Consider the following 22,903-nt stretch of genomic DNA (forward strand, 5'->3'; position numbering starts at 1 on the left):
CCAAACACCACTCCGCTGGAACTGTGAAGCGCACAGTTCCATACAAAGATCTTTGTATCTTTTTCATAAACTGGGGGATGGCTACTGACAAACTTCCACAGTGCTTATACGAGAGCCGCCTCTGGCGCCCACGTTTTTATCTAAAAAGTATTAGAATTTGTGGTTATTTTAATAATAATAGTTAATAATTGGACTGTAGTATTATTCTGAAGTAGTTATTAAAAGAAAAAAGCTTAAAAACGAAAACTATGGAAGCAAAATATGGAAAAAAGACAAATCTGTTTGTGATATTAGGATTTTTTCTGTTTAAATAGGTGTAGACCTACAGTTAAGAAAGCAGTTTTACAATTTTAAATTTATAGCCGAAAAAATCTTAACGCAGGCTTTTTACTGTTAGATGCATAGCCTAATTTTAGTAATTTGCTAGTGTAGGCCTATGCTATTACTTTTTATGTTTGGTTATTATCTATAAGGCTTCTAGTGATGTACAATTTAATATTACTTTGTTATTCGTATTGAGAAGCGTTTGATTTATACCATAAATTTTCAGTTTATAAAATATGCCTACATGTTTTACATTTTTCTAAAGGTTTTTCAAATGACTAAAGCCCAAGGTTTTTTCACAAATAAGGAGCTCCCGGAATGCCCAGAGAATAACTTACCATCATAAAAAACAGACTTATGAGTGCATCAAAATTACATGAAACTGAAACAAGATAATTTTATTGTAAAATATGCAATGCCAGTATTCCAAACAAAAAAAACCGAAACCTTAACAGAAAAGGAGTTTGTTCCTTGTCCACAAAATAGTTTATTTTTAAAGTCCCTAAGAAAGAAAAGGTTTAAATATGCCAGAAGACCTTTCTTGATACACTATTGTTATCAAAAAATAGTGTTACTAATGTTATTTACATTATAATAAAGCTTCATAATAATGAAGCACAATAATGAAATATGTAATAATGTTTCATAATAATTCAAGAATAACAGTCAAAGAATGTTTTTTCATCATATTTTTAGAACGCGGTTCAACATTGGTTTTAGTAGGCCACGGGTTGACGAATTTTCAACCTGTATTTCTTTGAAGGAAAAAATAAAACGAGTGAAAAATATATCATATTAAAGCGACTCCTTATAAGAAAAGATATTCATCGGCTGAAATACAAAGCCTTTTACTATCTATTTAAAGAAGAAAGGGAGAATCCTTTAACTATTTCTTTTGGTTGCCGAAAAAATCAGGTTCTGCCACTCATCCCTGATCAGATTGCTTATTATTTGAGACCATTACACAAATGCAATTTCACAATTATAATTGGCAGCTCTAAAAGCAAACAAACAAAAGAAAATGTCTTCATCTATGAATAGAATGAAGCTGATTATAATAAAGGATCTAACGAGTTATCAGCATTGTACCACTGATTAACAAAACTTCAAATTCCAGAATGTATTAGAGAAATTCGCTTTGCCTGTGTAGGTTGGAGGGGGGGGGGGCAAAGCAAGAACACAACCGTGGTTGCAATGTTGTTAGTGTGGTTTCTGAATTTTTCTCCCAAAACGTGAAACAATTGCTACTAGTTTTCCCTGTAGTTGCCCACTCGTTTCTGCCTAAAGACAGTTTTCGGTCGCATTGAAAAATGAATTAAAGGTAAGAATGTTATATTGTTAACCCTGCGTAGTACGATGTTATATTTTGGAACTGTAGTCTCATTAAAAGATAATATTGATTGAAAGAGTATTGTCCAAACAGTAATTAAACCTCCCGGGAAGTGGCATTTTAGATTTCACCCTCCAAAAAATTAAAATTCAGAAGGAACAAGAAAGATAATAATATACTAATACGTGGAGAGGTCAATTGCCGTAATGACATTAGAAAATTTAAAAGTATTTGCGAACCTGGGAAAGTCATTAAAGATGTTCGGTTCCTCAGCCGAATATGATCGAAAAGGGAAGATGGTAATTTCTAAAAACAAAAATAATGATGTTAAAAAATTACTATCAAACCACTTCGGGTAAACATGGAGAAATTTAACATTTTATAAGGAATTATTTGATGGTGCGTTAGAAACGGCAATAGAAATTGAGGCATCAATCTGTGAACCATGTGAAGAACAGAGGAAGCTCCAAATATACTTGTATAGAATTTATTGCATTGGGCATTTTTACCAAAATCTTTATTTTATTTGAGGTTTTAAATAAAAATCTTACATAATTACATAAGAATCAAAATTTTTCTTCACTTTTAATTAAACTACAAGAACTAAGCATGTGTTTTATACAATTATTACGGCTTTAAGTTTATTTCAAAACCAGATAGATCCAGATTGGGTTTCAAAAACATATATCCACATAAAGTTTGAAAATGTCTCTTAAAATAAAATCGTTAAGAAGTTAAATTTCAGTATGAAAAATACTCTACCCTAATACTATTTCACAAATAAGTCACAATGTTGTATCATTTAATAATTTTGAAAGAAAGTTTTTCAGTTTTTCAGCTCTCCTGAAAAATGTACATTTCAAGATGTATCTGCTTTTGAAATTATATAATTCATAAATCATAACTAAAATTTTTGTATTTAACACAATATATATGTATATATATTTTACTAAAAGTATACATAATTTTAATTATCGTCTTGCCATTTATTTGTCATAGGAATTTCCTACATGTTTCGCCTCATCAATGTATCAGCATCATCAGGGAATGAAAATATCCACAATTAACGTTTTGCGTCAGTCTTACACACAAAAAACTCATAACATCACACCACAATATTATATAGTACATATTTACAAGAAGCACGCAAGCAAATTGTCATGTAACTAATTCTAGGCCTGAACTAAAATACTATTAATCTTCAAAGTTTATTTGTTCATTAATGAATTTTGAACTGAGCGATTATTTTATTTCTGTATATTCGTAAACTTTCCTACGCATCCATATTATATAGCCTTTATTGTATGACAAATGTATATGGTAAGGTGGTAATTAAAATCGTTTGTGTTTTTAGTAAAAAAATATATATATATACCATACGATAAAAAATGATAAAAAAGTAATATTAAATTACTAAACAAATATAAAATAAATGACAGAAATATTAAATACGTAAATATTAAATTACATTTTCAACTTACCTTATTTTAATCCAGTCTGCAGAGAATAAAATGTTGAAAAAAATATTAAATAGTTACACGTCTCTATCCATTGTTACTCATTGTGTTTATAATGCCATTTGAATTTATATTTCAGTATTTCTTTAAATTATGTAATGATGTCTTACACTGTCAAAATTTTATGATGAATGTGAATATTTACTTTTTTAATAATTTTTAAATTATTGCTATGATACAGAATTTATAATAATTTTATTGTTACTTTAATTTTTAACCTTGTATACTTAAATTGTTTATTTATTTTTATTTTTTTTATTATTTTAACTTACAGTGTTCAGTTTTGTACTGTGTTCACATTAAGTACTTAAGAACTTGCCCTTCGTGATTGCAGCTTTGGTTAATGATGTAGTCCAAATAATGAAAACTTTGAACTTTGTTTAAAATATTGATTTGGATTAAGTTTTTTGGTTACTGTAGACATTTTTCTTGATAAAAAACATCAGAGAAAATATCTAATCACTCTATTTTAAACACATTCACTTGTATATCTTTGGATATAAAATTAATGAATATACTATCTACTTTTTTATTTTTTTTTTGTAAAAGTAGATTAAACTCATTTATATTCATTTCTAATAAAACTAAAAATGTTAAAATTAAGTATTTAATTTACTGAACTATATTTAGAGCGATGCAGATTGGATTTATTTTTCCAAAGTAGACAAGAAATAAATGAAGCACAAGAAAAATGATTAATTTATTTTAAAATCTTTACCATTTTAGGAAAAGCCTGAGTTCATAAAAGTATATAAAATGTATTGAATGATTGGTGTAATGGTTAGCTTCAAAATCACCCGGTATTAGATTTAATTTCTGGTGATATTTTTTGACCTATCATTTTATTCACCTATCTTTCTTCCAAAAATATATGCATTGCTTGTCATAAATCGTAATACTAAAATATATTTTAAAAATGTAATATGGACACCACGTGACTTCCATGTAATCCTATTAAAATACATATACACATTTTTTGCTGCACTTCATTTAAACTTATTTCATTTGAAAGCGAGATACGATCCTCCAATTCTTTAATAAACTGGACAGTTACACAAATGCATTGTGGTGGAAACCACATTGTATCACATTTTTTTCTGGTGTCCGTATCAGCTTTTTATACTAATTTACATATTAATTTTCTTTCACTCAAGTAGTTATGTGGTATAAGTGAGAACTTACCATGCACACATCGGTTTGAATCCGACTTCAAATTCATATATTTTTTTAACTCTTTTTTAAATTTAAATATATTGATTTATTAATAATTATAATAAAGAAAAACAAACCAACATACTTGGCGTTTATAGACCTAGAAAAGGCATTCGATAACGTAAACTGGAATAAAATGTTCAGCATTTAAAAAAAATTAGGGTTCAAATACAGAGATAGAAGAGCAATTGCTAACGTGTACAGGAACCAAAGAGCAACAGTAACAATTGAAGAACATAAGAAAGAAGCCGTAATAAGAAAGGGAGTCCGACAAGGATGTTCCCTATCTCCGTTACTTTTTAATCTTTACATGGAACTAGCAGTTAATGATGTTAAAGAACAATTTAGATTCGGAGTAACAGTACAAGGTGATAAGATAAAGATGCTACGATTTGCTGATGATATAGTAATTCTAGCCGAGAGTAAAAAGGATTTAGAAGAAACAATGAACGGCATAGATGAAGTCCTACGCAAGAACTATCGCATGAAAATAAACAAGAACAAAACAAAAGTAATGAAATGTAGTAGAAATAACATAGATGGACCACTGAATGTGAAAATAGGAGGAGAAAAGATTATGGAGGTAGAAGAATTTTGTTATTTGGGAAGTAGAATTACTAAAGATGGACAAAGCAGGAGCGATATAAAATGCCGAATAGCACAAGCTAAACGAGCCTTCAGTAAGAAATATAATTTGTTTACATCAAAAATTAATTTAAATGTCAGGAAAAGATTTTTGAAAGTGTATGTTTGGAGTGTCGCTTTATATGGAAGTGAAACTTGGACAATCGGAGTATCTGAGAAGAAAAGATTAGAAGCTTTTGAAATGTGGTGCTATAGGAGAATGTTAAAAATCAGATGTGTGGATAAAGTGGCAGATAAAGAGGTATTGCGGCAAATAGATGAAGAAAGAAGCATTTGGAAAAATATAGTTAAAAGAAGAGACAGACTTATATATTTAAGAAGAGATAGACTTATATTCCAGGATGCCTTAGAATGGAGGCATCCTGGAATAGTCGCTTTAATATTGGAAGGACAGGAAGAAGGGAAAAATTGTGTAGGCAGGCCACGCTTGGAATATGTAAAACAAATTGTTAGGGATGTAGGATGTAGAGGGTATACTGAAATGAAACGACTAGCACTAGATAGGGAATCTTGCAGAGCTGCATCAAACCAGTCAAATGACTGAAGACAAAAAAAAATTAAATAGACAATTCATATTGTTTCCCAGTTACATTATCATATGAACTAGATAATAATGTTGAATATTAATAAAACATAAGGCAAATATAAGACTACAGTTAAGGTATGGTTTTGTTAAAATTAACCACAATATAACCACAAAATTATTGATATAAGCAGTTTTTGTTTCACATTTTAGATTTTTCCTCAGACTTTGTAAACCTGGTTTTTATATATCAAATATTGTTTGTATTGAACATAGAGATAACAGATCTATAAGGAAAGCTCAGTTACAAAAATATAAAGGAAATATATTGATAAATCGGGTAAATATTGCTCATTAAAGATAAGGAATAATCATTTCCTTAACCAACAAGTTAATGAACATATATTATGTCATGTACAGTTAAAGTATAATGAAACAACAATCAATGATGTTAACCATCAAATTTATATTATGTTACCACATCTCAGTGATAATATTCTTTGGAATATGTTCAACTGCTCAAATGATGAATCCCAGTGATGCTGTCATGGACAGGGAATTAATTTACGGTGGTAAGATCATTTATAGTTACAAACATAATCAAAATGACTTATAAATCATACATATAATAGCAAATATAGCATGAGGAATTAGGGACATATCAAGGATTTCAGGTGCATACAAATTGAATGTGTCCCCCATCCGAGTTCATGAAAGAAAAAGAATTCTGTATAGTCAAATTTTAAATACTTCATTTATATTTATATATATATTTTTATTTTTTATTTATTTTTTTTTATGTATAATTACAACAGAAGTTTGACTATTGATAATGTACACTTCATCATTATTACAAAATTTAAGGTAATTTAAATAAAATAACATTTTTTCACTTATCTTTTATCTCCACTAGTCAACACAAAATTTGTACTTAAGATATTACACAACCTTTCTTACTATAATTTGGGTGCTAAATTCAAATATGCTATTGAAATTGTGTTACCACATAAAGGTTTTACGTAAATCGTAAATTTGTAAAATCTTTTTATAATAAACTCATTTTGATATGCTACTGGTTACAATTAAGAATAGTTTATACTTGTCTACACTGTGTGTTGTGTTTCACAGAGTTATTATTGTTTTGCTATATTATAAGGTAAATAAATAATTTTTCTTAATTAATTAAATAAATTTATTAGCTGTAGTTAATGCACTAATGTAGTTAAGCACTACAGTTAGGTAATTATTGTTACCTTTTTGTTCTGACTGCTTCAGGTGATTATAATGTTTAAATTATTTTATTTGATAACTGTATCAAATTTACCACTGGGTAAATTTGATGTTTGAAAAAATATATTTTTTTCAAACAGGAGAGGTTAAGATCATATTTGTATTAAAAATAATATTAAAAAAACTTAATGAAGATACAATCTAAATAAATTAAACATAATAAAATAATAATCTAGAAGGGCATTAATGGAAATTATTTGAATACAGATTATGTAAACACATTGTTATATTAATTAAGTTGGAAACCAAGAAAATGCTTAAAATTGATATTTAAAATCTAGAATTAGATAACCATTTTGAAGTTAATCAGTCATCTTCAATAGATACTAAGGAAATAATAAATGTAAAAAAAAATAAAAATACAAAAAAAAAACAATAATTAGATAAATAAAAGGAATAACAATAAAAACATATGAAACACTATAAATGAGTGTTTCATTATATTAATATCTTATTAATAGGAAAAAGTAAGAAATATAAACAACTATAACCATTCTAGACAACCCCAAGTAAAAATATCTAAATCATTGAAACCTCCAGTTCAGATTGCCCACTATGTCATCATTTGTAGAGTAATTAAGACAAAAGTTTATTTAAGAAAGTTAAACACAGTATGAAAAATGAACCATCAGTGAATCAAAAAGATATCCTCTTCCATGAACAAAATTTAGGAGAGGGATAACCATTAATGTTTTTTTTTTTTTTTTTTTTTTTTATGTTAATGGATTTAAAATCCTGAAAGACTATTAAATATTGGTTTCTCATCATTAGTCAAGAATAATTTTTCTGCATTATTAAATTTTCCAACCGCCTGATTCCTGTTACAGATATTTTTTGAAACTCTCATTTTTAATAATCTAATTTTGCAAAGAATTTTCAAACAACAGTAGGCTAAGATTAATTTCTCTGGTCTTCTATATTCTAACAAGTCAAATTCTCCTTTATTCTAGTTTCAATTTTTCTTTTACTTTGCTGTACATTAATCCTAAGTCACAAATATTATCTTTATAAATTTCCACCCTTACAAAAGATTTATTTTTGTCTTTACCATTTCCAAGTAAAGGACCAATTTCCTAGGACCACAATAATTTTAAAATTGTGATTTAAAAAATATATTTTTTACCTTGTTGCTATTCTTTTGGTAGAATGTGCCTTTCACATCCTTCTTGAAGGAGGCCTTTAAGCTATAATTTGGATAGAATATTTTTTCTAATTATGTGGCTCCTCTGTGATTTGATTGTCTTTTTTACTATCAACCTTATTTCTTTATCCTTTCGCATTTCTTCTTTAGTTTGGATTCTTTGGGCTTTGATCAAGTCTCTATAAGACCCATCATGAGAAAGAGGTCTTGTGGGCCATTGAGACTTTTCTTCATCAAATCATTGTTGAAGAAAAGTCAGTTTATGGACCTCCCCAGGAATTCTGTTCTCTGGTAGTTAGATGATCAATAAGCATAACTGAAGTAAAGTTAGGCTTCTAATCCTTCCTAATGTATAAATAGAAACAAACATGAAGAAAAATTGAAACTTTTTATTTTTTTTAAAGATACATGTTCTTCTTGTCTTATTGATTTACTTTAATAGGTGAAGATTATCCTCCAGTGAATGAACGGAGAAGATCCCTTCATTATTCATTAAGAAGCACTCCAGTAACAGAAGATAACTTCCCTGATTTTGATTCTCTTGATCAAAATTTGGTTAGACGTTACAATCGTCATTTCAGACAATTACCTAATACATTTTCTTCCGAAGAAGAACTTGCTCCATACAAATATCAGATCTACAGAGAATCAAATGAAGCAGCTCCTTCTTCAAATGAATATAATGCACAAACGAATAACAATAAGAGATTGATTTATCCGTAAGTATTTCCTTTTTTTATTTATTTGATTGTATTAGTTTATTAAATATATTTTAGTTAAAATAATGCTTCTTCAGTGCAGTTTTAAGCCTAGTTACAAGTATTAATAAAATCAGTAAAGAAATTTTCCAAAATTTTCTTTCTATCAATTAGTGACCTCTCAACTAGATCGATGGGTCCCTAGGTTGACACATTCACTTTAACTCCAGCACAAGTTTATGTTTGGAGGACAAGGAAAACTTTTCTTGCTCATTCAAATACTTTTTTGTTTGTATTTGGGTAAAATAAGATGGTAACGACTGATTCCATTTATTTACAAAGAAATAGAATGACTTGCTTTAGAATCATTTTCTTTATTCCACTTTTTTTTTCGTTTCTAATAGGAAGAGGAAAAATCTCTGCCAGCTACCGTCTGTTTGCAACAGATGGTAGTGTCAGTCTCTCATCGACTAAAAAAAACTCTGCCTTATTCCCTAAGAACTGGACTTGGTAGCAAAGCGCATGAACACAGTTCCTATGTGACGGGTACAGGATTCACGTACTGCCAGCTTCTGAGCAGCAGGCTCTGACATTCACTGGGAGTCATAGGCATGACGACCCAGATGAGCCCCCATTACCCACTCCTGGAGACTGGCTGTCACTACCCACATACAGCCCATAACATTATCAGGATCTAGATATTCTAGAGTTTGATAGCATTCTGCCTGCAATTGCTACCAGTAGTGGCAGTTGAAGATGGTATGTTCAATGGAGTCAACCTGTCCACAGTAGGTACACAGGTCTGATTCCATCCGTCTGAACCTCTTGAAGTACAAGCAGAATCACCCATGTCCTGTAAGGAACTGGGATAGCTCATACCCCACCTCACCATAGGTTCTCTCCACCCAAGGTTTAATTGTAGGGAGCAACCACCGTTCCTAGATTCCTCCCATCTGGCCTGCCACCTGCTCCTTCTTCATTACCCCAGCTCTCTCTTCCTACTGTCAAGCAAGAAGGTCAATCAGTGGCAGACGATATCATCAACATAGCATCCATGGAACAGTCCAATATCCTCAACAAACTCTCAATGTCAGACACCTCTGTAGGCCCTGCAACTTCGAGCATGTGCACCATGCAACATGAGTCCTCTCTTCCAAACACGAACCGCATAGAGGATGACGCTGTGTTACGCTGTACTACTTGCACATATAACTTGCTCTTCTCATAACTCAGCCTATAGATGTTAACCATAATCCTGGAGAAAGCTTTAACTACTCTTTCCACTTTCTTTCGTCCTTTGGATGTGAATCTGAAACGATCTTCCTGAATCCAGCCACACACCCAGATACTTGACCGTGCCAGATGGGAGGATATCTTGGTTGTCCAGAGAAAAGGAGATGCCTCCAACCCTCCACCTCCCACTATTCATCACAGAAAGAAATCCTACCTTTTTTACCTTATTAAAGTGATCAATTCATTCATAGATCTTGTTTTCACTCAAACAATCAAATTGCTGCCACATTCTACAAATAATCTTTCTGATTTCACCCCTCTTAAATTGAGAAAATATATCACTGCTAGCATTTTTTCCTTGGTGTAATCAAGCAAAGGAACAATCATTTGAGATTTAATTTTAAACAGAACCTCAAACAACTAAGAATTAAGCAATATTTCTTATGAATTGATGACATGAGATTATGATTTACAAAAGAACAATCAGTGTTGCAAGACATAATTTGGAGGAGGAAAATAATAATAGATCTTTACTTTTTGATTTTTCCTGAATAATTTTTCATTTGAAATATTTCTGAATTAAGAAATCTGATAGAAACTTACAGCAGAACTATCAGAAAAACTTTCCATACAAAAAAAAAATCATAATCAGTCCATCTGGTAAAGAGGATTGAGCATACATAACGTGGTCTGTTTTTGAAATCAATTAAAAAAGAGAGATATAGTTATAGTCTGAATTTATAAATAAAAATAACTATTACATGAATTAATACTAGTGATTTAAAATAATAAACAAATAAAATAATAATTTTGCAATCATTAATTTAGAAATATGTGAATGTATAATTTAAGTTTATGAAATTAATAGTTATTAAATTAATAGTTATGAAATTAATAACAGTTATAAATTAATTATGTACCAAAAATTTTAACAGATTTTTTTTTTATAAATAGATATCTTTTAATATAATTTTAAATGAATTGCCAGATCTTCTGAATGGTTATTATAGTAGTTTGTTAATTAAATAATATTGGTTGAATAGTTGAGAAGACATTGCTAAATATCTTATGATTATTATTGATATAGAGCTTGTAAAGTTAAATTTTAACTTTCTAATGAGCTCATTAAAGCTCTATGATATCTATCTATCTCACAGAAGCTATGTTGTTACCTATTTTACAAGTTGTCTAATACATTATTTGAAATAGTATATATAATATACTATTAGTATTTATATTTTATATATATATATATATAAAATGTATATAAATGTATATATATATATATACATTTTTTTTTTAGAAAGAATATTTATTTATTTATTTCACTTTTTTTTGTTTTAGATCAAATAATATGGATAAAGTTGAAAAAATGGTTTATATAAATAATAAACTGGTTTCTCATACAATAAATGGTGAGGAAGTACCTATGTCGGCTTCTGGTAATAACAAAGCACCAGTTTTTCAGTATTCATTGATATTAGCCATTCTTTTGTTTTTAGTATATTAAATTTACATCTGATTTATTGCCTGAATACCATATTAGTTAATACACACACAGTTTTCAGTTTCCTGCTATTAACAGTTCTATCCTCATTTCCTGCATGTTGTAAAATTGTTATATTCTCATTTCATATGTTTATTCTGTGGGTATACCTATACATATTCTTCAAAGATGTGCATTTTGTGAATACTATCCAAAAAAAAATGTAATAGTTATCTATTCTTTATTTACTTTATTATTTTCACTTTTAATTTTTATCTTGCAAAGATTTCAGAAAATTGATTGAAAGAAATATTTTAAATGATGTTTTAATGAAAGATCATTTAATCGATGATATTAAATGTTTAAATCTGATATTTTTTATTAAAAAAAATTTGCACTTATAAATAAAGCAAACCACAAGTTGTTTAAGAAAACTACTTATGTTGGAAAAAAAAAACATTAAAAAATATGATAATATTAACAAATCCTTAGCCATTATTTATACAACACAGCTGTGATATTCAGAGGAAACAGATGTTCATTTAAGGACAGGTCTAACCATACTCCTACCACACTTACTCTGTATTAAACTAACCATAAAAGAATCCATAAAGATATGAATCATGTACTCAATTTTTGTTTCCATACTAAGTTGTTTTCTTAAAATTAAAGAAATATTATTGGTATTACTGTTTGCATGATTTCAATATTCACTTATGCCAAATTACATTTATCAGCATGTAATTTTCACTCTGTGAAATTTTCTCAAAGCACCAGTTCCCCAATATCAAACAGGGTTATTGGGTAATTTTGCATACAACCATAATAATCTTATAATTGGAAACTGTCCCAATTGAGGTAATTAGGATAATTCATTGAGTAATATACAAATAATTCACAAAAAGTGTATATATATTTATAATGTAAATACTACACACAACTAGAAATATTTTAAGATATGCTGGCCATTACAACTTAATGTGGCCAAGTAGCCTAGATAGATAATGTATGTAAGATTCCAGAAGATGGCAGCTGCATTGTATTATCAATTATGCATATTGTACAGTTGAAACAAAGCTATACATCCAGACAAGGTATTAGAATTTTTTTTTTTTTTAATTCTAATAGAGATAGTTATACAAAAAAAAGTATAATAGCTTTTATTACATGTGCGTCATTAGATTATAATATATTTATGTTATAGTTGCATGTTGTTATTTTTAGTTTATCTAAATTGGTAATTAATCATAATTGTAACAAAATTTAATATGCACAAAATCAAAATAATAACAGAAATGTACAAAAAAAAGTTGTTAAATCAACATGAAATAAACTTTCTACACTCAAAAATAAAATAAATCAAATTATATTTAGTGAAATTAGTACATAATGATTCAGAAAATAGTATTAAATGTATACTACTTAAAAATAATATTAATATAATTTAATATTATAATATTTAATATTTTATAATATAATTTAATATTTTTTTATTTAGAAATGACTAAATAGTATTGAAAGAAATTACAAAAAAAAAAAGTTTGGTACTATATTTGTCACAAGAAAATTCTGTTGTAGTGATATACTACTACTTTAATGATTTATTGCATTTCTTCTAATTACTTATGGTTTTCTAACAGATAATCACAATAAAAGGTTATGTTTTTTATTGTTCTATCTCTGTATGCCAGTTACCTTATTACTGAGTGTCTTATTTATTACTTAGTCTTGTTACTGATCACCTTATTACTGAGTCTTAATTACGTATGTTATAAAAAGATTTATTGTTTATTTTTTAAGAATATGTACAGTTTATGTAAAAATATATAAACAAAAGTATTATAGTAATCGATTTTGGGTTCTTTATAAGATGATGAAATACATTCTCCTGCAACATATTGTTCCACAATACCCAGAATATCTTACGGAATGCACATCCTAGAGGTTCAAGGATGTAAGGTAAAAATAATTGCCAGTGGTTGCACTCATATTAAAAAAATTGATTCCTGAAGCTCATGGTAGTTAAATGATACTGTCTTCATTTTCCTTGCTGTCTGATAAATATTAAAGACTAATGATCCTAGCAGTCAGTACTAGTTATGAATTTAAATTCATTATAAAATATAATAATAACTGCTTCTAATTATACTGAATAATGAGAAAGAATCTACAAAAATGTAGAGAACAATTAGTAATTGGACTCAAAAACAGTAATTCAGGCTCTTCTGATGACTGCCCTTAATAAGGCGATTTCAAAGATCGACAGAGTGAAGATAACCAGAGGAATATTTCAGGGTGATGCACTTAGTGCTCTCTGGTTTTATCTTGAATTGAACCCCCTTTTGAGCTTGCTGAAGTTGGCCAGCCATGGTAACACCTTGGGGCAGTATAATTTTACAGTCACCTCATGTATATGGATGATGTAAAACTATTTTCAGGCATTGATAGAGGGATCCGCCCTCTTAACTTAACCTTACATCTATAGCAAATACCAAAGAAAATTTGGGACTCGACAAATAGATTATTTAATAAGCAATAAAAAGTATGTTGGAGTCGTATTTTAAACACATTCAGCCAGAGAAAGATAGCAGTAAGTAATTTAATTTGTTTTTTTATTTAAAAACCAAAGAAATTAGGTTGTGCGTGTTGTAAGATGCATAGTCATACACCAGCTTCATTTTTCCCTAACAAATTTCATTTTTTTTATCCAAATTTACTTAAGAAATCCCTGACTGTAGTAAATAGATCAAAGCCTATGTACTTAAAGTAAAATAATCCACTTATAGAAAATATGCTTCCCCTGCCATATTATTTCCATTCATTTTTTTACATATCCAGTATTGGTTATGTTGAAATAAATAGTATCATTATTTCCTATGATGTATCTAAATTTATAAACAGTATTTTATAGAAAAATAGTGCATTTTTTATTAAATAAAAAACATTTGATGTGATCAATATTATGTATTTATTTAATTTTAAAACTGTTTATTCAAACATAAGACATTTTCTATTACAATTCTTTTATTTCTCCAAATAATAATGTAAATTTTTAAATGCACATATGTAATTGCAGTTGTCTGTGTCTGTCTGTCTCTGCATCTCTCTCTCTCTCTCTCTCTCTCTCTCTCTCTCTCTCTGTGTGTGTGTGTGTGTGTGTGTGTGTGTGTGTGTGCGTGTGTATCCTTTGTTGCTAATAGTAAAAAATTAAAAAACTCTTACAACCAGCAGTATTAAATATTTTTCAGTTAAGTAAAATATGTGAAAAAATAAATGAATTCCCTGTAAACATAATTTTACATTAAAAAATATAAATAAATGATGTCATTCATCAAAGGAAAATTAAAGTTATATAAAAGATAACATAAACAAGTACACATTACATTTATATATAAGCCTTTTAAGCCTAATCAGATTACAAAGAAAGAAAGATATTTTTAATTTACTGGAGTTTTTGATGTTATGTAATTGTCAGTAAAGCATATGTTAAATTCCTTTCTAATCTTTCTGTTAATTTCCTTGAGATTTAATTAAAAATATATGTGTTGCTGATATTTTCTTGGCACTGAGGGTGAAGTTTCAGAGTACTATTTTTGTCTGGTCCTAAGAATCAATAAAAGAAATTATTTGCCCTTCTAGTATCTTATAAATGAACATCAGTATCGCAAAAATGATTAACAAAAACTGTGCTGACACATACACTGAGAAATCAAATAACCAAAAACCTATATGGAATCTTTGAATTACTCCTTCCAACCAATTAAATATGATCGTTCCCTTAAACAACCTTTCTGTTTAGCTTATCCAGACGTCTGTCTTTAGTAACTTATTCAAGCAATTTTCAGAGATCAAGAAAAATTCCTTAAGGTATACTTCTTTCTAAGAAATTTGAGGAATGCCATTGATAAAATCAACTCAATCTTCAAAGACCTTTTCATAATAAAACCAAGTCAATTGGCATTTAGAAGGTTATATTAGCCAAAAATGTTTATTTATTCATAAGTAGTTTATCAAAAACTTTTTTGTAGTGATGTCAGATTGCACTTGACAGTTGTAATTTATCTTTTAAATATCCAAGTAAAATAAATGCATAGTACAATGAGTAACTCATAATATTGTTTTAAAAGAAATCATTAAAAGTGTAACATAATCTAGATTCAGTGATCGTACATCATCTGCAATTTAATTTAACGTTTTCATTATTTTCACTCTAACTTTCATCCATAATTTTGATAACATTTTGTTCAAATTTACTTTAGTTCAAATTCATTTACATGAATTTGTTTTATTCATACAAAATGGTTTAGAAGTGAAATTTATTTACAATTTACTTGTGAAGGAGAGAAAGAAGAAACTGCATATGAAGCGAGCTTCATATCTTCCTTTTTTTACCTTATTAGTCTTACCCAACCTCTCAATTCAACAAAAGATTGTTTGTTACAGTAAATTTCTGCAAGAGAGTTCAAAAAAAGAGATAACTTAAGTAACAACTAAAATAAGTATTCCTTATTCATGAGAATTTATTTATAAATTATTTTTTCTCCCTAGATTCATACTCGAATATGTGAAATACATTTTATTCAGGTTTAATAAAATTGTCTTACTTAAAAACAATGAAATTTGTGTGAGGTTTATTACCGGTAAACTGACTGGAGACTTGTACCAATACACATTCAGATACACAATCAAAATGCGCTAAAGAACAATACTGTAATGCGGTGCACTAACACACAATGCCAATGGCATACAAAAACAAAAAAAAAAACATTCATGTGCAACTTAATTTCTGTCTCTTCTATAATCTAGTTAAATTTGAATTTTTTTTTGACTTGTCGATGAGTTTACGTAATGATTATCTTGATTATCTTGCTAGCTAATTTGTTTATCATTCAATCAATGTTTTTGTTAACTAAGTAACTACAATGATAGTTAAATGTTTTTCATACGTATTTCTTCATACATATTTCCAAAATTCAGGTTGCACAGCTAATGCTTTAATTAAATTTAAAAATGAATATTGTCAATTAAAAAAGGTACCAGATCAGCATAAATAATAGGAAGTAATTAATTTTTATATAATTAGTTGAAACAGAAAAAAAGTCAAATTGTTGCAGTTCAGTAAGACTTACTCTTTTACTTTTAGAACAAAAAATAAACTAACATGATTAGATTTTTTTTAATATTAATACTATTTAAACGTAATATTTTAACATTCTTTTATTTTTTTATGACGACAGAGAGAACTATTAATAATAACAAAGTAGTTAACAGTTATTTGTTTTTAATTTAAAAATTGTAATAAAAAATTAATAATATTCATGATTGTATTTCACAATAAAAATATTCCTAAAATAACTAAAATGAGCAATATGAATTTTAAGTCCTTACTGGATCTACCTAAGTTGCTCCTTAATAACTATTAAAAGTTCATAAGATAACAGCAAAAAATTTAATCACATCCATTGAGCCGATTAGCAGCTAAAAAGAAAAAACTGGTGACAAAAAATATTGGATTGAAAAATAAATAATATAAGTTTACAATTTAAAATATTTGAAATAAAAAATAATTCTTAAAGTCTCCTTTTGTAATCAACTTTTTTCTTTTTTAATTATTTCCAGAATTGCATTTATTTGTACATATTTGGAATATTTTTCATTCTGAAAGATATAGGCCGAAACTGTTAAATCATTTCAAAATAATATGTGATTATATAAATAAAATATTTAAATATGGAAGCAAGAATAAAAGGCTTGGAACTAGGTAGATGTGACACTATGGGAGAATGCTCAAAATTAAGTGGTTAATAGAGTACTAAACAAAAAATTTAAAAACAATTTTGAGAAGAGAAGAACTTTTGACAGAATCTTATAAAATGAAACGCAAGGCTGGCAGGCCATATTAATGAATACATTAAGGCACTCATGTTCAGTAAATTTAGTTCTAGAAAGAAATGTAGGGAGGAAAAACAGAAAAAGAGTCTAAGATTAGAACATAAAAGAGATAACGTAGGATGTATTAAATAAGAAATACATTGAAGCCAAGAGTTTAGTGCAAATCAAAGACGGGAATCACCAAGACCATAAAAATATAAAGATGGGAATGGAAAAGACATCAAGTTTGTCAAATCAGTGAAGGCAAGAAAAAAAAATTACTTGTTTAAAAATTTCCACAATTATGGTGTTCATGGTGTTCTTTTGACCGTACAAAAAAGAGTTCAACATAGATTTGGATTCGGAAGATCTCGAAAATGTAAAATTTGCTTAAGGTTTTTTTCCGATAGCATACTTTAATGAACTGTTAACACTCAGAAACAAAGAAATAAAATATAAGTGGAAAGAAGTGTAGTTTAGATTTGCTAAACTTATTTTCGTCGAATAAAATACCTACATAAATAATAATATAAATAAAGATAATTGTTTTATTGGTTTATTCCAGGAGTTGAAATGAGCAGAGGAAATGTTGATAGCCCCGATGGAGGAAAGGGGAGAGGTATTAGGTCCGAAGATTATTATAGTGGTAATGTGCAGTACAAACCTCATGGAAATGCATTTGCCTCTAATGTGAACGGTCACATAACAAAGGGAGAGAGGTAAAAATATTTCTTTATTAACCTAACTATTTAGTTGTTACATTTCAATTCGTTAGCCTTATAATACCTAATATTTCTATAAAATAAGCATTAAGAAAATTAATTTAATACGTATTAAAATTTATGTCTCTTGTTTGTGCACTCTCATAGCACAACTGAGGATGGTCTTGAAATTACCTAATATATAAGAAGAGTTCTGGAATATTGCACCAGTCAATCAATCAGAAGCATAAGTATCGCTAATGCTATCCATAAACTCAACAAAATCAGTGAATAGAAATATTAAGATTTGATTAAATAATATTCTTGTAGATAGAAATAAGATAATGTAGAATTGGGATATTGACTATAAACAGTGATTTTATGTAGCAAAAGCCCCATGAAAGGTATGCTATAGTTTTGGTATGGATTGCAATAAAAATAATTCTGTGTATTGGATATACTTTGAAAAATTTTTTTTAAATTTATAGATGTCTGGAAAATTGTTTCCTGTTGCAAATCCAGAGAAAAGGAAAAAATCAAAAATGGTAACCTTATCGCGTTAAATTTAATTTTGTCGACTATAAGAATTTACAGGAAATTACTGACACAACGATCAAGTGGATCATAGCAAAGTCCAATTCAACTTAACCTCATTACAAGAGAAGTTCATCCCCGAATTATTTTATATTTCAAACTTAATTATTTATTAATTTAAAACTACAGGTATGATTCTGTTAAGAACTTTAGGGTAGTATGTACACAAGACTGACTTCGGACTTATAGCCTGTATCTACCCTCTACAGTTTTATTTACAACTAACTTAGTTTACTAAGAGAAGCGAAGTGCTGTTTTAATTTTTACACTTTTTGAAATGACGAAATTTTGAACTGTGTGTGCGCGTATGTATAATGCAGTTTTGGCTAGTCGGATTTTTTATTTTTATGAACATTGCAATTTATTTTAGTCACATAATAATCCCATCAATTGGTTAGTAGAGTAATAAATAAAAAAATTTAAAAACAATTTTAAGAAGAGAGGAACTTTTGACAGAGTCTTATAAAATGAAACGCAAGGCTGGCAGGCCATTTTAATGAATATAATAAGGCACTCGTGTTCAGTAAATTTAGTTCCAGAAAGAAATATCAAAGAGTATAAACAGAAAAATAAAGAATAAGATTAGAACATAAGAGATAGAAAGGATGTACTGGATAAGAGATACGTTGAAGCTAAAAGTAAATCGTTGAATTTATTCTGTAGTTTTATATTTGTTTGCTTATTTAGCAGAACAACACATGCGTAAGCAGTTTTTGCTTTTAATTTCACGTACAAAAATAGTGACGGATACCTTTCTTAGACGCAACGAAGAGGAACTTTCCGCCCACAAATCACTGCGTTTGCAGGTTAATATATGGTCTTCCCTCACTTCATTCCGCACCTGATGTTATTCATCGTTCCAGTTTGTCGTGCCCAGCGGTTACCTTTAAATACTTCGCCTTTGCACATTCTACTTCACCTTCGAACCTAACATTTGTATCTGAGATTTTTTTTCTCCTATTGTGAAGCACCATGAATTTTTCATACATCTTAAATATTTTATTATTACGTTAAAATTATTATTTATTATTTTCCCCTTGGATACATTATATATATATACATAATATATAATATAAATTAAAGAATATCAATATGTATTAAAAAAGATATAAAGTGGAAATGTAGTGGAAGTACCTTCTCGGCAGTCATGAGTCCGTTAACAGTGCTTGTGATATTATTAATATAGTAAGATTATTTCTGGCACTGGACTTAACCTTCCACTATTAATTACCATCGATAATTTTATTTAGCCCAGTGGACTGGCTTAGTTGTAAACTCGTCATTGCAAATCGGTTCTGTAACAGCTAATTTTCAAAGTCGAAGGTTATCAGGTTAAATCCTAGTAAAAGTTGTTTCTTTTATGCGTATTTGAATACGCATACCGGATACCGGTGTACATAGTTACACCATACATACCGGTTACATAGTGGATACCGGTGTACTTTGGTAATTGGGGTTTAATTAATCACACATCTCAGTAATGGTAGGCCTTTTTTTTCCTTTTTAGCCATCGGTAATTAACTTTCAGATAATACTTCAGAGAATGAATGAGGATGATATGTATGAGTATAAATGAAGTGTAATCTTGTTCCGTCACAGTTCGACCATTCCTGAGATGTGTGTTAATTGAAACCCAACCCACCAAAGAACACCGGTATTCACGATCTAGTATTCAAATCCGTGTAAAAATAACTGACTTTACTAGTACTCGAATGCTGGAATTCTTGACTTCCAGATCAGCTGATAAGAGAAGACGCGTTCACCACTAGACCAAACCGGTGGGTTAGTAATGGTAGGCCTTTCTTTCTTTTTCCTGTTTAGCCTCCGGTAACTACCGTTTAGATAATACTTCAGAGGATGAATGAGGATGATATGTATGAGTGTAAATGAAGTGTAGTCTTGTACATTCTCAGTTCGACCATACCTGAGATGTGTGGTTAATTGAAACCCAACCACCAAAGAACACCGGTATCCACGATCTAGTATTCAAATCCGTGTAAAAATATCTGGCTTTACTAGGACTTGAACGCTGGAACTCTCGACTTCCAAATCAGCTGATTTGGGAAGACGCGTTAACCACTAGACCAACCCGGTGGGTTAGTAATGGTAGGCCTGTCCATACAAGAGATTAGATCTCTTCATTTAGATCTCATACATATCATTGTCATATAATTGGGCCGCGAACCTGGAGGGGGGGGGGGAGGTTTGCTTATTGTTTACTAGTTGAACAGATTGTAGCGTACACGTTAGGAAATAAAAATAAGAAACTTTATTTGAATTTTCATTTTATTTATTCAGTTTTGTTGTTGAGTTCAAATTGTAAAATTTACCACAAAATCAGTGAGATGTACTCTTTATAGAATTACTAGTATTTATTTTATAATAATTATAATAATAATAATCGATTCCTTACTAATTTAAAACGTATGAGTTCCAAATATGAATTCCTAATCCTAAATGAGTTTAAATGTATATAATTAGGTAACAGAAAAAAATTATAGGAAAAATCAAACAATTCACTTAAAACCAAAATAAATTTACTATGAAATTTTTATTTAATTTTTTTTGCATTAAAAGAAAAGAAGAGTAAAGTTACTGACAAAATATCAATTTTTAAACCATTACGACATATTGAAGAAATTAAATTTTACATACCTCTAAGTATAAATCCGATTTTTATGAATTTAAAACTTTTTTTTCCTGTTTAGCCTCCGGTAACTACCGTTTAGATAATACTTCAGAGGATGAATGAGGATGATATGTATGAGTGTAAATGAAATGTAGTCTTGTACATTCTCAGTTCGACCATTCCTGAGATGTGTGGTTAATTGAAACCCAACCACCAAAGAACACCGGTATCCACGATCCAGTATTCAAATCCGTGTAAAAATAACTGGCTTTACTAGGACTTGAACGCTGGAACTCTCGCCTTCCAAATCAGCTGATTTGGGAAGACGCGACCAACCCGGTGGGTTATGAATTTAAACCTAAAACACAATTCCGATCCGTTTTTAAAAACTATTTGCTGATAACATGTAGTAGTTGCACAGCCCGCGATTTCGTTACGAGACTCAAAATAATTCCTACGTAACAAATTGTGGGTTATTAAAATTTAAAAATACAACTATAAAGAGTTTATGGACCAAAGACGAATACAGCACTATTATAGAGAACAAGAAACGGAGTTCAAAATACGGTTCCATTTTGAACATAAATAGATGAGGGATTTTGATGAATAACAAGACAATTTTTGAAGTGTGATTTAAAGATCGAGTCGATAGCGGTACTCTTGTCATCATCACGATATTAGGACAGAGTATTTTTTTTAAATGGAAGAAGTTAAAGAGGTACTACAAATAAAAAGCACCTGTTTCCTAATAAGTGGAGAGAGTATTAATACAATTTACCCCACAAAAATTGGTAAATGAATTCGTTTATATTATTATATCTATCTTTCTAACGCCTGAAACACACGTAAATCACCTGAGATATAAATAATACTATTCTGAGTTTATTTCTTTGAAAGTAATGATGCTCATTATCACTATAATTATTACCGTTATTTTGTGTATTTTATTTATATAAATATATATTTTCTTTTTTTAGCTTTGATGGTATGAGTACTGGATCTCAATCTGTAAGTTCGGTTGTTCCAGTTATCTTCTCTTTTATTTTGTCATTTATGAGTTTGTTTGTAAATTAAATGTTAATCATCTTGCAACAAACAAGCTTCTTAATTTGACTCCAGGAGCAAGTTAATCGCAAAAGATTTTTTTTAAATTATAAATATCCTACCTAATGCTGTGAAATAAAAATCATGCAGTATTATCATCACACTGAATTATTGTTTTTCCAAACCGATTCTCTTATTCACTGTTTCTTGCTTCTTAATCTTAAACTTTTCATCTTCATATTGCTATAGCTTTTTTATATTTTTTTTTAAACTCTAACTTAACCTCCCAACTACCTTTTTCCCCACCAATCTCTTACCCTCCTATTTCCTTCTTAATGCCAGCCCGATTCAGTTTTTAGCTTTTATTTTACTTTGGTGTTATAGTGCTTAAAGCCGCTAAGAACTTTTCTTTTCTTTACTATACTGTTCGAAAGTAAAATAAGCAGTAAATAGTTCAAATAACAATACATATATATGTATATATATATATATATATATATATATATATATATATATACTAGCATACCCATAGCGGCTTCACCCATATAACACAAAACCTCTATATGGTTATAGCGGCTTTGCGCTATGTGGTTACTTGCGTTTCCAGTCGCGGTCAAGGGATATTTAATTGGTAAGAGCTCGCTTCACTCGCCCTTTCCGTCTAC

At 29.2% G+C, this 22,903-nt stretch overlaps 1 protein-coding gene across 1 annotated transcript; it reads left to right on the plus strand.

Annotated features, from left to right (window-relative positions):
- The first annotated feature begins 5,925 nt into the window (after positions 1–5,925).
- On the plus strand, positions 5,926–22,399 carry LOC142320299 (uncharacterized). The gene is made up of 5 exons (XM_075358005.1): positions 5,926–6,123; positions 8,425–8,701; positions 11,258–11,355; positions 17,836–17,989; positions 22,172–22,399. Exons 1-5 carry the CDS (start codon positions 5,982–5,984, stop codon positions 22,266–22,268), a joined length of 768 nt encoding a protein of 255 aa, XP_075214120.1. The 5' UTR covers positions 5,926–5,981; the 3' UTR covers positions 22,269–22,399.
- Positions 22,400–22,903: the final 504 nt, after the last annotated feature.

This window comes from Lycorma delicatula, chromosome 2 (genome assembly GCF_047948215.1).
Source record: "Lycorma delicatula isolate Av1 chromosome 2, ASM4794821v1, whole genome shotgun sequence".
Taxonomy (NCBI): domain Eukaryota; kingdom Metazoa; phylum Arthropoda; class Insecta; order Hemiptera; family Fulgoridae; genus Lycorma; species Lycorma delicatula.

Coding starts and splice junctions, on each gene's coding strand:
- LOC142320299 (XM_075358005.1), top strand. CDS start 5,982: ATGAAACAACAATCAATGATGTTAACCATCAAATTTATATTATGTTAC. Junction 6,124..8,424: donor CAGGGAATTAATTTACGGTG/GTAAGATCATTT, acceptor TTACTTTAATAG/GTGAAGATTATCCTCCAGTG. Junction 17,990..22,171: donor CACATAACAAAGGGAGAGAG/GTAAAAATATTT, acceptor TTCTTTTTTTAG/CTTTGATGGTATGAGTACTG.